The sequence below is a fragment of the Setaria italica genome, chromosome II (assembly GCF_000263155.2).
Source record: "Setaria italica strain Yugu1 chromosome II, Setaria_italica_v2.0, whole genome shotgun sequence".
Lineage (NCBI taxonomy): Eukaryota > Viridiplantae > Streptophyta > Magnoliopsida > Poales > Poaceae > Setaria > Setaria italica.
The window spans coordinates 35,469,207-35,487,035 of NC_028451.1; the positions used below are offsets into that span (position 1 = coordinate 35,469,207).

At 43.3% G+C, this 17,829-nt stretch overlaps 1 protein-coding gene across 1 annotated transcript; it reads left to right on the top strand.

The window, feature by feature from the left end:
• The first annotated feature begins 7,788 nt into the window (after nt 1-7,788).
• On the top strand, nt 7,789-12,730 carry LOC101755479 (zinc finger protein WIP2). Its single transcript, XM_004957112.3, has 2 exons — nt 7,789-8,749; nt 11,734-12,730. Exons 1-2 carry the CDS (start codon nt 7,955-7,957, stop codon nt 12,238-12,240), a joined length of 1,302 nt encoding a protein of 433 aa, XP_004957169.1. The 5' UTR covers nt 7,789-7,954; the 3' UTR covers nt 12,241-12,730.
• The last annotated feature ends 5,099 nt before the right edge of the window (nt 12,731-17,829 follow it).

Consider the following 17,829-nt stretch of genomic DNA (forward strand, 5'->3'; position numbering starts at 1 on the left):
GGAACACAGAGCGAATACTGTGTTTGTCTGGTTCAATTATTCGTCTACGTGAGCTGAACGAAATGCCTCTGCATTTACCGTTTAATACACATAATAAGAGGCTCGGCGCGCCATTTGACACAAAGGCTCGAGCTACCTCCAAACTGAATTCACCATGGCCGTACGGAGATCTGGCTGCACGGCGCCCTGTTTGTTAGATCAACATTGTATGCACCATGCAAAGACGATGTCAAAACTCAAAAGCAACTAAATGTCCACAAAACTTATCTGTACTAAGCTTAATTTCACACAAATCCGGCAGAGCCGGCTGGAGTAGTTTCAGATTTCAAAGTTGCAGCTGGTAAATTAGTACCAAGTAAAAAAAAAATCTTTGTGCACTGAAAGCTCCGGATCTTAACACGTGTTCACATAATATGTACTTAGTAGTACGTGGCAAGAGATGTTTTGAGTCAATACTTATACCGTCGGAAAAATAAAGGGTACGAGGAAGGAGTTTCCCGTACGTGCGGTACATAGGAACTCAGTACATAACTATGTAGGTACTCCCTCCGTCCCGCAAAGTATCCTAATTAAGTCAAACTATTTTAAGTTTGATAAGTTTACAATAAAAAATATCAATATTTATAACACTAAGTAGGTATGCTATGAAAATATATTTCATATTCAATCTAATGAAACTTGCTAGGGCATCATAAATACTGATATATTTTTATATAAATTTGATCAAATATAAGATGGTTTGACTTAGAGCAGAACTAAAAGGACACTCTTTGTGGGACGGAGGGAGTAATTAAGTACCCGTATAGCCTAGAAAATTAACGCCTCTTATTAATTTATGCAGCTGCATATAAGTTCCTTCGAGGACAATAATCGTGTACTTATTTCGGTATGTAGCCAGCGAACCATCGTCGTCTATACATGCACTGTCATGTGAGTACGTGACCACATCCGCCATTTACTACGATTACGATGCATGGTCCATGTTTTATTTGCCGTCACGAGCCACCATTTACTTCTCCGCTGCTTTTCCTAGCTAATAATCCCGGCCGGTTGCTCTCGATCATATCAGTCTCGCTCCCTACGGCGAAGTTCCTGGTCCGGTCGGGTGTCCTTCTCCTCCTCCCACCCGCATCCGCGCCGGCGCGGCGGCCCCCCGGCCGGCGTCCGTCGTATCGCCGAGATCGATGGGGACAGAAGCTTGGACTTGCCCTAGCTTGCTTGGCTCGGCTCGAATCTGAAGGCCCAAACCCGACCTGATCGTGACCCACGAAAGGAGGTGTATCATGCCACCCTGCTGTCACCTACTCACCCTGTGGCTGTGCCTCCCATCCGAAGAGATCTGCCGGGGCAAACATGACGCACAGGGACTCCTATAGGCTTGCAAGCTATGCATGGATCCGGATGTGGTGGATCATTGCTCTAGGAACACACAAACAACTATGGCACGCAGAGCTCTCTTGTCTGTTTTTCCTTTTACAGTTCATTTCGAGGCATCCCATGTTAGCCTTATTCGTATTCATCGTCTCCCTGTCATGTGGCCTGGATAGACACCTTGTCATACCCACAAAGAGAGGTGTTAATGTGTTATTGCTAGTAGCACTCCTTTTTGAAACTTTCTTTTTCAGATAAACAAGTGCGAGTGCGTATTTTTGTATTTTTTTAAGGATAGTAGAGTATCTTTTAATTAGCACTAGGAAAGAAACGAGCAGGAAAAGTTGCTTCAGGGATGATAAAAGAGAACCCATCCCTATCTTATCTTACTATTATTAATTGAAGATTTAAACCTACATGTTAATCCTCGTGAAACGTACTAGAAAAAAATAGAAAACATTACATTCTTACAAAAATTAGAAATATCTTACTGTTAATTTATACGCTATAATCAAAATCTTATTATTACTAATGGTGACTCCGTTTAGAGCCTCAACGTTAAGCCTCACGAGACATGCTAGAAGGAAAGATAATTCCTAAAAATTCCCATAAAATTCAAAAACATACCACTATTAATTTAGTTGGCTCTAATCATCACGCATAATAATGGTTACTGTATCTATTTTATTTTCTAAAAAATATTTCCTGGTACCATTATATAAAATATTCTAAAGTGACACCCTAGTTCTATATCTGAATTATCTCCTCTACCATTATAAAAATAACCTAAAGTAACATTTGAAAATTCATCTAATTTACCTATATATATGTTATTATGAAAATTAGTTTAGATTAGACTTCTAAATTTGCATCTAATTACCCACCTCCTTTATTATTAAAAACATCCGCTATTTCTGCATCTAAATTTTCTACATGTCATTATAAAAATTTCCCAAATTAATAGTATGTATATGCTTCTAAATTATCCTCTTATATTATTTATAAAAAAGACTTACGCAAGGTACATGCAAGTGTGTAACCATGCAGATAGAATGTACAATATATATGCATGTATGAATGGGTTGATCATATTTATTTCCATCTGAAACACATAGCTCAAGCTAAGGTTTAAAGTTTAAACTAAACACACACGGGGTAGCTCAAGCTAAGGTTTAAAGTTTAAACTAAACACACACGGGGTTGCGATGCAAAAGGAAAAAGCTATATGAATAGAGATGGAAAAGAATATAAGTTATAGTAAAACAATGCATATCACAATCGCATAAAGATACAAAAATATTTCTATGAGTAATATGTTATAATATTGTCAAAATACAAATGAATTGCCCACCTTTTCATATCAGCTTAATAAAGTTTTTGATTGAACTGCTGCTGCATGCAACTCAATAAATATTAAAAAATAAGTGTTTGTGTGTGTGTCAAATACAGAGAGAGTGCATACCAAAATAAGTAATTTTATATAATTGTGGCCAGGGATTGATATTTATTTTTGTGATTTTTCAATTCCGAACAAAGCACCAAATTGCTTGAAACTTGGGCTCTACTTTTGACTAAAAAGTGAATATTTCGATGAACAGACTGGAATTTGGTCAAAGATAGTAATTTCAGTCATGACCGAAAGCGCATAAAATTTCTGAAAATTTCATCTGGAATTTTGAACTGCTATGGCTCACATTTATCAAAAAATTTCTAGCATTTATGCATCTTACAATAGTTTAATGTACTAATGTTTCAACTAATCACACACATGAAGATGCAACGCAAAAGGAAAAAACTATGAACGGGGATGGAAAATAAACAGAGTAGTTTGTTAACAATATACTCCCTCCGTTCCAAATTATAGGTCGTTTTGGCTTTTATAGATACATAGATATTATTATGCATCTAGATATAGGGTATATCTAAGTGCATAACAAAGTTTATGAATCTAATAAAGTCAAAACGACCTATAATTTGGGACGGAGGGAGTATATCGTAATCAGATAAAGATAAGAGAGTATATATATATGTATGAGTATCGTGTTACATGAGTATGAGAGAGTGAAAATAAGTAACTTTTAATAGAGATCCACTAGCAACATCTACAACTTGGGTCACGAGGATGGGAATTACCCTTTTGGAAACTATAATAGTAACTAGTATTAGATCCAACGAATGATACTCAATCACACCGCCAAGAAAAATCAGCGTACACACGATGAATATCTAGATGTGCTTATTACACACAAACCTAAAACGGGATAATTAATCATAGATCTCATACAGACATTTTGTCCATGAGAACAGAAACCAGTGCCGCAGGGACATACCCAAGGTCCAAATCAGCACAGCAGCTGTAGTACAAGTTAGGCCACATATACGTGACTATTATAGGGACACACTTCTCTTTGGCTCCTTGTTTATCTGCGATATTTCGTCCTCATTGGTCATTGGACATATGGTGCTTTTAGTTGTCGGTGTCCTGATTACAACACGGCAAATAGCACCCTCTCATTAATCCGTGACTGGTGGACCCTGAGAAAACGAGATGGCAAGTAGCAGTACACGCTGATGTGTACATGGATCAGCTGTGCCGAAGCCTGCCGCGCAGACGAGGAAGAAAACTAGCAACAGAAACCCCACCTTCAGCATCAATCTTTTTTATTACACCTGGACCAAATATTAACAGGACATATGTACCACGCATATTGTACCTGGACATAGCGATGATTTTTCATCTGGAATAGGTACTGAGTTTATTTTCCTGAAAACTTACGTATTTCTTAGAGTACCATATTGACTAAATGACTATCTCAAATAATAGGAGCCATCAATTACCCTTGTTCCACAAGTTTGCATGCGAGGATAACAGGATATTATCTACCATTGAGCATAATATATTTAGACAAACAATTTTTTTATGTAAAAGGAGTGAAAATAAATAAAAAAACAGATAACAGGAAACAGAGGCAAAAGAAGAAGAAAAAACTATATGAGAGGGTGTCCAACCAATATATGAGAGAAATAACTAGCGTTTGCTCTATAGATGTCACACCCGGTTTTAAAGGTAAAATCATATGACTATCATATGTGTGTCAGGATTAAGTTTTACACATACGACGACTTCAGTAAATATCAAAAAATAGTGTTATAACGTAAAAAGAGAGTTACATAGTTTACATAACCAGAAATGAGATAAAAATCTCTAGTATAAGTAGCGGATCTTCAACAACTCCACAGGCAATTGACTAGGGGAAATGTACGCTAAGAAAATCTTCAAAGTCTTCAACAGATTTGTCTTGTACTAAACAACAGATATAGCAAGTGTGATTACACTTATGGTTGGTACTCATTAAGCGTGGGGAAATGTGTAGTGTAAGGCCAAGTCAAGGAATAGCTGACTAGTTTATTGCATTTAAGCACTTTTAAAGTTTTCAAATTTTATCAGCAAGCTATTTACTAGAATGTAAGTTTATACCACCCAATTAAGCATAAGAGCAAGAATATATCATGAACATAAATAAAACACATATCAATTATTCTTCAAGTTCAATTATCATGCGAGGGTCTAGGCCGATTTTAACCGTGAGCACGGCTGATATACCAGTTTTACACTCTGCAGAGGTTGTACACTTTCACCATAAGTCGAGTAAAAGTTCAAGAGAACTTTAGACCCAACCATGCTATGCAAAAGTAGGTACTTATCACGCTACCAAGGTGTGACTGTATAGGGATGCTACGAGGCCTTTACAAAGATTCCCTAATGAGTGATAACCCGATAAGGTTTCCTCATAAGGGGATGAACCCTCCCCCTGGTGCGTACAACCTTGACTGGATAAGCCATTGCACAACCTATGAGCCCCTTTTGCCCTTTCGGTAAGACTATAACAAACTAGAGTCTCTAATTAATTAGTTAAGATCAGAGCCAATTGGTCTTATGGTTGTACCGTTTTCCTTGGTGGTCACTCCATGTTCCAATTAAGGCACGTGAGTGGTTGCAATTAACAAAGGTGCATAACATAAAATAAATCGGGTTCATCATTGTTCATTACTTCCCACCATAAACCAGGTATAGCAACTAGCATTGCTACCCAACAATAAAGTTAAACCCAGGTTGACAAGGGATAATATGGAAACTAGGTAAATCCTTAGTTAGGACCCATCAAATTAAGACTCAAGCGTGCATATCATATGTTTCATCATATATTAATGTTGTATAGGATAGAATGTGATCAAGGGTACAGCTTGCCTTCCTTAAAGTCCTGTTGCTTTCAAAGTCTTTGTAGTCTTCTTCTTGAGATTCCTCAAACTGCACTCCTTCTAGCGTCACACAATCATCCAAAGTAACTAAACAAGCAAACAAATACATTCAGAAATAGTACACCAAACAATAAAAAACATACTGAAACAACACTTCAAAACTATCGTACGCGTTGCAAGGATCGCGTGAGCATGAGAATCATTGGAATTGGAGCTAAAACAGAAAAGCTATGAGATAAACATCGTTTGAAAGACCAATATGTAAATACTATAGATTGGAAGGCTAGCATAAAAGATTCCCGAGACACATTGAATAGTGCCCATGATAAGATATATGGCTGGGTTAGATCTGTAAAAAGTTAAGGCTTGGATTAGATTGATAGAAAACTAATCTATTCAGGGTTTGGATGAAAAAGAAACAAGACACAAGAAACTACTAAGGATTATAAGGTTTGTCAGGGACCTAAATGAAAAAGGCTCGAAGCTTCTTTTTCCCTTGGTCGATGGCGGGTCTGGTCGGATGAATCGCCGACGCTCTGGCGGGCGATGGATGACAACAAGGTGGGGGATCACAGAAGGAGGACGAAGGGATCCCGTGGAGCTCCTCACCTACGATAGAGGTGGACGGGGTGGCCTGAATTTTGGCCGGCGGCAGACGACGAGAGTGACGGCGCACGGGTCTTTGTGGGCAGCAGTGCTCCGGCGACGAGGAACAGTGGAACGAGCTCGGCTTGGCGAGGGGAAACCACAGGTGGCGTTGGCTTGGCTCCGGGGCTTCTGGCCGGCAAACTGGCGACGAAGGCTAGCGGCGGCACTCGGTTTTGTCTGCTCCGGAGGCGGCGGTGCTGCGCGAGCAAGGGCGAGGCGTGGCGCAGGGGTGAGCGGGGGTAGCAGGGCGAGCAGGGGAAGAGGCGTCGCCCTTTATAGGGCTGCGGGGCACGCCTTTACAGGGCTGAGGGAAAGGCCGCCGGCGGCCATGGCCGGCCAAGGGCCTGGTGGCGCCCGATGGGCTCCAGCGGGTCGGATTGGGTGGAGCCCACGGGTCGGCCTGATAGGATAGGATTAGATTTCTTTTTATTTTCAGAAATGATTTCTCGTGAAAGAAAAATTCAGAAAATTTCTAGATGATTCATTTAAACTACAAAAAATACTCTGAAAATCCCAAAAATTCTAGGAAAATTTCCAGAGATAGATTGGGACATGAGGAATCCAAATAAAATACTTGGAACCCATAAAAAGGAGCATAGAGCCTTCTAATAAATAGATTTAATTCTAGGAAAAGGAGAATGAATTCTAGAAAAATTCAGAAAAATTCTCAGAGAACCTAGCAGTTGTAAAAACACATTTTTAAACTTTTTCACACTCAAGGAATAAGAAATGCAACCAGCATGAATGCAACATACTTAAACCTATGGTTCATTAAGTTAATTTTAGAAAAAGATTTTAATGCCTAATAAATTCACAAAGAAACCTTAAGGCCTTAAACAAACTCAAAAAAATTCTAGATAAATTCTAATTAATTTTTATTAACTTGCAAATGATGAAAATTAGGGTGTTACAATAGATAACCAAGGCAAAGTCATGGATGGATCTTGACTTTCCAAGCCTCCAATTTGTGGGGTCTTTTTCTAGAATATGTTAAAATCTGATTATCTTTCGCTGTCTAAAATGCTCGGGCATATGTTGTCGTATTTATGACAGGCGCAACACAAAAGTTTATCAGTTTCACAAACCTACTTGGAATACAACACGAATATGAAGCCAATTCTCTGTAGGAATTTAACGCGGAGCAGCTGAATTCTTGAATTAATTCCTGTGGCAAGAGCCATGGAAATCCCTGCTGTAAATGAAGCTTCTGTTTCTGAAAAGGAATTTGATCTCTTTTGAGTTTTTGACTAGACCAGAAACAGCTAGCCCCAGCAGCAGCACTCATCCACCTCAGATTCCTACAACGCAAGCACAATGAATGAATGTGGATACTGCACATAGATAGTGCCATACCCAAATGTGACACACACAGTCCTCCCAATCCCAAAGAAACAAGAACATTCACAGTTACAGTTCCCTCTTCCAGCCCAAGCACGCGCTCGACATGGAGGAGAGGGAGGCTGCACGGTGAATACTCCACGCGCGGGAGCACGCCCCACCCACCATATAATAACCCCTCGCCAACCACCTCGCCGCGCACACCACCACACCACACAAGCGTGTCTACTACTGTAGCGGGGAGCTAGTAGTAGTAACCGAGGAGCTAGAGCTAGAGCTAGCGCGAGCTACCCCCAACCTCGAGCTACTACAGCCAGCCAGCAGCTGCTGTGCCGCCATGGAGAACCCCTACACGAGCTTCTTCAAGCGCCACCCGCACCACCACCGCTACTACTACCACCCCCCAGCGCCGCGGGCGTCCGGGCCGCCACCCGCCGCTGCCTACTCCTCCCTGCCCTTCTTCGCCGCGCATCTGCAGCCACCTGCCCAGGAGGCGCCGCCCGCCCCGCCCTCGCCCCCGCTCCGGGAAGCCCTGCCCCTCCTCTCGCTGGTCCCCGCCGCCTCGCGCGGTGCCGCGCGAGAACCGGAGCGGCGCGGCCGGGCAGCGGCGCTGGATTCTGACGAGGATGGGGACGAGGAGGAAGAGGAGGAGGAGGGCCCAGCCGCGAGCAGTAGCATTCACCACGGCCACGGTCAGCAGCAGCGCCTGGGAGGGCTCTTCGCCGACCTGAACGCCAAGGCGGCGGGCGACCCGATGGACGTGGAGCCCGGCGCCGGTTCCGGCTCCGCGGCGGGCGACGTGACCGTGGCGCTGCGGATCGGCCTGCCGACGACCAGCGCCGGCGCGGCCGATCTCAGCGGCACCCGCGGGCGGCGGGACGACGGCGCCGAGGAGGAGGAGGACGACGAGGAAGGGAGGAACGACAGGGAGAACGGCGGCGGCGGGGAGGAGGAGGAGGAGGAGGAGGAGGGGGAAGCCGTGGCGGCCCCGCTAGGGTTCCCGTCGACGCCGATCGGGCGGCTGAACAAGGGGCAGTACTGGATCCCGACGCCGTCGCAGATCCTCATCGGCCCGACGCAGTTCTCCTGCCCCGTCTGCTTCAAGACCTTCAACCGATACAACAACATGCAGGTGAGCCGATCGAGACACGCTCGTACGTTGATTCAGTCGTCATGCCTCTCTCTCTCTCTCTCTCTCTCTCTCTCTCTCTCTCTCTCTCTCTCGCCTGCTTCATTCATCCAGCTCATGCACCATGCATTTCTCCTCTCTTTTTTTCCTCTGATTTTGAATCAAACTACTAACAAATCGAAGTGATTTTCTCAAAAGAAATCACGACTCACGAGCTCAAAGTTCTCCTTGTGCATTAATTCATCTCGTTGGTGATCATAAATCACGCTTGATTATTGGACTTTCCATACACTCAAGACTTTTCTTTCTGTCAGTTTATAGGACGAAATAATTTTGGGGGTTGCTAGTTTCTTCGGCAACCAGAACATATAGATGTAGATCCCAATAATTGGAATTAGCTAACATTAAATGATGCGGCAGTAGGGTTAGATAAAGTTTCTACAGTTGGGAACGAAGCCGGTTGCGAAATGAACGCGATCGAACAAATAAAGCCACGCAACGAACAGCTTGTTGCTGTAAATAGCATCGGTTCCTTTGTCGGGACAAGGTGGAGCAAGCGTCTGATCCGCTCCTAAGTTTCGAACTGTTTGTGCCAATGAATCTCTCTGAAACTGTTCCAGCGGCCAGTGAGTACAAACATGCCATCCGTGCTAGCTTGACTATATATGATCGATATGAGATCTTGGAAAAATAATGTGATCGACATAGTTGTAGATACTAGCTCCCTCCATTCCAATTCCAAATTATAGGTCATTTTGACTTTTCTAATATATAATTTTTGCTATGCATAATAATATTTATGAACCAATTCGAAACGGAGGGAGGACATATCAAATCCCAAGTGACCCGTATGTCTATAGATCCAAAGGTGGCTACACAAATCTTCTCTCTTCCTTTATCTGTTCCAGGTAGCATCCATAGATGCACACACATCCTGTTTTTGTTTTGCTTTGGACAAATTAAAGCAATACCGAAGCAGCAAACAGTTGTTCTTCCATGGTGCGCGTGTCCTTTTGGTCTAGCTAGCTAGTTGCTCATGTGAAAGAGCAGGAAGTGGGAAAATATCCTTTTGGTGTAGCTAGCTAGTTGCACGTGCTCATGTCTGGTTTGGCCGGCCGGCCGGCCGGCCGGCGCCTGACCGGCGATTAAGCTCAGAAGGCCAGGCCGGCCGCAGCGGCTGCCTTTTCGTGTGATTGAACAAGACAGACATAGCAAGGAGCTGAGAAGCCATGCATGCATGCACCTTTTGTGCTTTTCCGGGAGTTCGTCTTTGCTTTGGGAATGCATGCAGGCGGCAGACTCTCGAGCGGCGCTGTGGAGATCAGATCCCAGTGAATTGAAGCCTTCTCGCTGATCTTGATCTCTGGGTCTTTATCTGGGCATGGCACGGATGTTGTAGTAGCTTGGTCATCAGATGCATGGTGTATCTGGCCATGGGAGAGAGATCGTCGATGAACATGTTGCCCATCAGATAGCGCGTGTCTGATCTGCCAAAGTCGCTGCTGCAGCCTGCACATCATGGCCGCTACTTTCTTCGTCTCCGAGACCACTACCATTTACTCAGCGTACCACGTACGCACTGATCTGTCTTCGATCATGTAGCACATATGAGCTAGCTTTCTTTCTTTCAGACATAGGAGTTATAGGATGATTGGTCGATCAGTACTTAAGGACAGACTATAACACATACCTACTGCTAAAGTTTAGCACTTGTCACATCGGATATTTGATACTAATTAGGAGTATTAAATATAGTCTAATTATAAAACTAATTACACAGATGGAGTCTAATTCACGAGACGAATCTATTAAGCCTAATTAGTCCATAATTTGATAATGTGGTGCTACAGTAACCATTTGATAATGATGGATTAATTAGGCTTAGTAGATTCATCTCGCGAACTAGATCGGGGTTCTGCAATTAGTTTTATAATTAACTCATATTTAGTTCTTCTAATTAGCATCCGAACATCCAATGTAACACTGCTAAAGTTTAATGATACACCCTTATTCTTTCTGGGTTAGTGGGTTCCATTATTTCTTTTCACTGCAAATCTAATTGAGCATTGACTTGGGATTCGCTGGCTGCCTACTTCACGTCTCCCGAGAACTGCAAGAGATGTGCAGTGCTCTTTGCTGTAGCTTAGCTATGCCGTCCCTGCCACGCTCACTGTGTGCAGACGCAATCACGCTCGTACACGGGACGCCCACTCTCTCTAGTCTCAGCTCTGAGCTCTCTCTCCCCCTCTCTCTCTTCCGAAAGAAACAACACAGACACACGCTAGTCTCCGGAAGCTAGCTGCTACAGACCTCGCTTTCAAAAGCTCTAGCTTGGTGCCAGCTGCAGGCCTCTGCACTCATGCGGCTTCTCCGGTTTTTCACCACCCACTGGCATGCTGGCTGATGATGCTGCAAACAAGTCTTGGAGCTAGTAGGAGAACACTGTTTGACGTTTGAGATCAGTGAGCCTGCAGTCTTCTCTGATCATAAGCAACCAATGCAATGTCAAAGAGGCGCGCATATGCCTCGAAATAAACAACAAACGCATATAGTAACAGTTGTAGGCTCGTAGCTGATTTTAGTTACCTCATGCATGCATGATCACATGAACACTAGCCTATTACCTCAGAAGCATTGCAATTTGCAGTATATGATGTAAGGCTGTAAGGTAGCTAGTTGGAGTACTTTGCCAGTAGCTAGCCTGTACTAACCTTCACGTCGTACTACATCAGTTATGATTGATGATTAACTAATTAAGTGATAATGACCAGGAGATGATGGTGCAGTGTTTGCCTAGCTAGTGGTACTGCACTGTACATGGTACAAGTAGATACATGCATGCCTGTTGTTTGTTTCCTTGTGCCTTATTTGATCGTGCGTGTCAGCGTGTGTACACACGACTATAACGTACTACGTCCCGCCGTGTCGATCGTGCTTGTGTGTGACTGATCATGAAGCTAGCTGCTGCTGCTCGTACATGGATGCAGATGCACATGTGGGGTCACGGGTCGCAGTACCGCAAGGGCCCGGAGTCGCTGCGCGGCATCCAGCCGACGGCCATGCTGCGACTGCCGTGCTACTGCTGCGCGCCGGGCTGCCGCAACAACATCGACCACCCGCGCGCCAAGCCGCTCAAGGACTTCCGCACCCTGCAGACCCACTACAAGCGCAAGCACGGCCTCAAGCCCTTCCTCTGCCGCCGCTGCGGCAAGGCCTTCGCCGTCAAGGGAGACTGGCGCACGCACGAGAAGAACTGCGGCAGGCTCTGGTACTGCCTCTGCGGCTCCGAGTTCAAGCACAAGCGCTCGCTCAAGGACCACGCCCGCGCGTTCGGCCACGGCCACGGCTTCGTCGGCGGCGCCGGCGCAGGGTGCGGCGGCGGGGGGCTCGACGACGACGACGACGGAGCGGTCTCAGACGTCGAGCACGACGGCGTCGCCGCCGCCGCGGCCAGGTCGATGTGCCCGATCGATCGAGCTCCAATCCGATCCTAGCCGGCCGGCACATCGATCTTATACAGACAAAAACACTAGCTGTGTGATCGATCGATAGGCCCACCGGTGCGCGTACGTGCATGCAAAAGACAAAGAGATGATCCACCTCTTCTTTTACTTCGTTGCCGCTGCAGCTGCTGTTCATGTTCTCTTTTATCTCTGCTCGTAATTAGGTAGGTACTTCGTGTTTCGTTGGTGGGTGAACTTGTTAGGGCATAAGTACGGCACGGCCCATGTGGTCTTCTTCGTACTCTTGTTCTCTCTCTATCCTACTGTAATAGTAGTAGGACTCGACAAGCTAGTGATCTCAACCGATCACGAGCATGTATGTGTCAATAGCTTAGCTTGTGCTGCCGTCTTGCGAGCATTTCATCAAGTAGAAGAGCTGCACACATATGTTGTACAATAATTCCTCACACCTATATTTCAGGTCCTTGAAATTTTCGATTGTTTCAAGTGACATATTTCATACTGGTGATGTTTTCTCTAATTGTTGCGGATGTTGCCCTTCAACGTTGTAGATGAATGGAAAATGAAGCATAATATTGTATCTTCCTTTTTTTATGTTCTATATACATTTTTATGTTGCAGTATGTCTTTTGAAACTTTGTTAAATTTCATGCACCCTAATAGCAACTAACACAATTTCATGTTGAGTGCCTGACACTTGCAAGCATGCTGTAATTTTGAAAATATATAGTCTCTAGCATTGGTACTTGGGCATTTTCTAAGTAAAAAATGGGCGGGTAGGCATTTATTTTTTTCAAACACATTATTCATATTTAATTTTGGAGATTTTATTATATGGGTTGCAAGTGCTGCACACCTTGGATGTGTTATGGCACCAATGGCACAACAGTTGTTTTCCTATCGCACCAAATCCTTTTTTAGCAGTATCGCACCGAATCTTAGTATTACTAATTGGAGGCTACCTCTAAATCCTACAAATTCTCACATAAATCCTACTAATTGGATGCACTAGGAAAAACAGATAAATCCTATAAATTCTCACATAAATCAGAAACATCCAGCCATCAATCTTAGTATTACTAATTGGAGGCTACCTCTAAATCCTAAAATTCTCACATAAATCCTACTAATTGGATGCACTAGGAAAAATAGATAAATCCTATAAATTCTCACATAAATCAGAAACATCCAGCCATCAATCCAGTATAATCTAATCATTAGATATATTATTATTATCTAAAAAATGGCCACACCTACCATTAGAAAGTAGTCTAAATCAACCCTTAAGATATGTATCTAAATTACCCAAATATGCCATTATGAAAATAATCTAATTTAACCTCCTAATCTTAATCTAACTATCCACCTATACCATTATAAAAATAACCTAAATTAAACCCTAAATGTGAATCTAAATTACATATTTCATTTTAACAAAGTATCCAAAGTAAACTGATCCATGATTCTAAATTGCCTATATCTGCCATCGTTCATGTAGAAAATACTAAGTTAATATATATATGCTTGATCTGTCACAATATGCACACCATACATACATGTATGAAGGAAGCAAAAATCGATTTCCATGTTGAACATATTGCTCAAACTAACTGTTCAATATGGAGGTGCGATGCAAAGTAGAGAAAAAGTATAAATAGAGATGAAAAAAGTGCATAGTATAAAAGCTGGATAAAGGTAAGTATGCTAGGTATTCATATGAGTATTATGTTTGAATATATATTTAACAAATGAGAGAGAGTTGAATGCATGGTAAACAATTTTGATTATTACCTATGTCCCTAATTTTTTTCATGAATTTCATACGCTTATGACTCTTAAAGTTGTTAGTCCGTGGGATAGCACAAGTTGACTAGTGTGTCTAAAATGCTAGAAAAAGTTTCAAGTACAATTCTCTTGCTTATAGAAACTTAGCTATTTTAACCATACATGCGCCCTTGAAAATTGGAGAAATGGTATTGGTCAAGGGCGAAGGCAGGAATTTGGCTTTGGGGGGTGGGGGTTGATTTGTATAGCAAATATATTTATTACCTGAAGATTATCCCTAGAACAAACATGGTAGGGGGGCGTTTGCCCCCTGTGCCCTCCTGTCCTCACCCTGGTACCACTTGCACACATTGTTCTCTTTTCCAAATAGTTTATAGTGTATTGGAATTTTAATTTAGATGCAAAGATACTGCTATCTGTTGTGGAACATGTACCGCTTATAAATAAGAGAGAATTCCCTCAATGCTATTGGAATTTATAGAACTTCCTTTATTTCCATTCAAATTCTCAGAGTTCCCTTCACTACCACTGTTTTAAATTTTATCTCCCATGATTGCCATTTCCATTAGTTGACTGTTAAATTGTTGTTATCTTGATACGGAAAGACAATTATGCCCCTCCATAGCTCACGTATGAAGCTCTTGCTTGGCTTTAATCCATCACGCAAGGGGTAACTTGCTGCTTGATTTGGTTTCCTTTCAACGAGCAATATCAATGGCCAGCTCGACGCACTGGGATCCAACCTGTAGAAGGAGGACGTCTCCTGCTTCGCCTGGCTGGAGGGCAGAGGCCCTGGTCCGTGGCGTTCGTGACTACAGCAGCACACGGTGATGACGAACGCGGAGCTGGTGGAGTTCGCGTGGGGCCTTGACAGCAGCGACGACTTCCTGTGCATCATCCGGCCGGCCTTCAACGCCATCCTCCTCCCCCAGGCCACGCTCACACAGGCCGCGGGCACGGTGCGTGCCGGCCGGCCACGCCCAGGCGGCGCTCGACCCACGCGCCTCGGCGGTGCTCTCCCCCAACTCGCCCAGGCTGCCTTGCTCGCGCGCGCCGGCGGCGCTCGACCTCCACGCCCCGGCCGCTTTGCCGCGGGTCCTGGCTGGGCCCCCAATACTCCACGCCGAAGCGCCGCCCCCACTCACTCTTCTCCCTCGCCGATTCCCTCCTGCGGCTGCCTATCTATCGAACCCCTGCCGATGCCGTGGCTTGAGAATGGATAGGAGATAAGGGCGTGCTTGGACGTGGACTAATTTTTAGTCCGGATGATATCGAAAGTTTAGATAGAAAGACTAAGTGTGAGCTAATTATTAAACTAATTGCATAAGTCATAACTAATTTGCAAGATGAATCTATTAAGCCTAATTAATCTATAATTAGCACATATTTACTGTAGCACAACATGAGTAATCGTGGGCTAATTAGCATCGATAGGTTCGTCTCGCGAATTAGTCACGACTTATGCAATTAGTTTTACAATTAGCTCATGTTTGCATGTCCTAAATATCATCAAAATATTGGACTAAACTTTAGCTGTGGAGCTTCAAACGGGGCCTAAGTTTGGCAGTTGTGGGGCCACCTTGTCATTGGAAGAGGGGCAGATAAGTCATTGGAAACCGTGGGAATTGACTGTCCAGATTGCGGGCCCGCCAAGTCAGTGAGAAGCTACTTAATAAGCCTCGACGGAAGTGGCAATCAAGGGAGAGAAAATTTACAACAACGGCGGTGAAGGGAACTCGAGAATTTTGATGGTAATAAACTTCGACGGAAGTGGCAATCAAGGGAGAGAAAATTTACAACAGTGGCAGTGAAGGGAACTCGAGAATTTTGATGGTAATAAGGGAAGTCCTATAAATTTCAATGATATTAAAGAAATTTTCTCTATAAACAATTAGTACCGCCCAGAAATTTGGCTCTTTTTTTGGAGGGGAAGAGGGGCATATGTCCAGAACAAAATTAGGTAGCGGAAGGGGGGGGGGGGGCTCCTGCCGCACCTATGTAATAGATTCGTAGAAATTTTTCCGCACATTCTTTTGTAAAAAAATTAAAAGAATTGAAACTCATGTTTTCTTTCCAATTAGTTTATATTGGAATTTTAATCTAATTGCAAATGCAGTGGCTGAGGCCTGATTCACAACTACATCTACTACTTATAGGCAATTTTCTATCACGTTTATCCATATAGTTAGTATTCGTGTGCACACGTGATTTTAGAAGGCCATTTTACTACCCTAATTATTTTTTTTGGCACTTAAACCCCTGTTGACACCAAAACTTGGTGTCAACAACCCCTTTACAAGGTCTGAACAAATCTTGCCCTCCCATGATAAGATTTTTAGCAAATATTTTTAATGCCAAATGCGGCTAAAAACAGTTTAAAAATCAAAATATGGATATTTAATTTCTTGTTTATAAAATATAGTAGATAGTCATTTATCACCTTCATAATGCACGAAATCTAATCCTAAAATTTGTAAGGTGTCAAGTGGACAAAGTACAATGTTTAGGGTAGTAAAATGTGGATTTTCGTATGATAATATCATTGTCTAGTAATTTCTTCTTCTTTAGATAAAAGATATGTCTTTGGTCTTGGCGACCGCACATAGCCAAATATTACAATATTCTCATCTCATAAGTTGATCATAAATAATAATGAAAAGAGTACGTAATTGTTTTTCTAGGAAGGCAGTAGAGGACTGGTTGGTTATTCAAATGGATAAATTTACTACGCACAACCATAATTTCAGTTCCTTCGTGGCAGTCATTTTTCACACTATACCTCCTGTGTTCTTTCCTGTGCAAGCATCCTGCATCGCGGCCTGCTCCAGAAAGGCTGCGAGACATGCATGTCCCGTTTCTTTATTTGCATACCCCAGAAAAAGGAAAAGGCACAGAGATACTTCCAAAAACACGGAGGCTTCCACATGGCCAATGCAGCAATGCTAACGCGCACACTACTTGCAAGTGAGAAACAAGAGCTAGCGAGCCAGGGCGGATCAGATCGATCCTCTTTTGATCTCTTTTTTTTCCACGAGATCGAGGAGGAGATGCATCGGCGGAGGATCACCTTTTTGGGCGCACCTGAGCGGAGAGCCTGAGAGAGAATGGCCGACAAAAATATGTGTAGGCAAGCCTGATGGATGGGACGTCAGATTCGGATGCACACACACATGCCATAAGACGTTGCCGTCAAATGATGAGCTTTGCTTGCGCCTCCTGGGCCGAAAGGGAAAGCTGTATGTGGCTGCTACCCTGCCTGCCTGATCCGCCGGAGGGAATCAAACGGGGCTCCCCTCTTCGGCCCTCTTTGATGCAGAGAGCGTTCAGACAAGAAGAAAATTTGAACCGAACCGAAGTGAGTTCATCTTGCGAACGCCTGCCTGTCGGAGTATATCCATGCACCAACCAATTCAATTTAAAAACTTAAATTGATAAGAAGAGATGACCAATTCACTCATACTCCAATACTCCCCCTCATATGTAGGCTTCCTCAGGTCGCATACGTGGAGATTATAGTGGGTTACAATTATTTTATTTAATCGTGCCCGGCAGGATTCGAACTCAAGACATCTAGCTCTGATACTATATTGAGGGCCTGTTTGGTTCCAGCCTCTTAAAATTTTAGCTCTTAAAAAGTTTTAGGCCTGGTTTGGTTTCTCCTGCTTATTTTTAGCACCCGTCACATCGAATGTTTATATACTAATTAGAAGTATCAAACATAGACTATTTACAAAACCCATTACATAAGTGGAGGCTAAACGGCGAGACGAATCTATTAAGCCTAATTAGTCCATGATTTGACAATGTGTTGCGTACGGCCGCCACACTTAGTGT

Bases quoted from the DNA above. Each gene is read 5' to 3' on its own strand.
- LOC101755479 (XM_004957112.3), top strand. From the start codon at position 7,955: ATGGAGAACCCCTACACGAGCTTCTTCAAGCGCCACCCGCACCACCAC. The intron at 8,750-11,733 runs GTGAGCCGATCG...ACATGGATGCAG, and splicing joins ACCGATACAACAACATGCAG to ATGCACATGTGGGGTCACGG.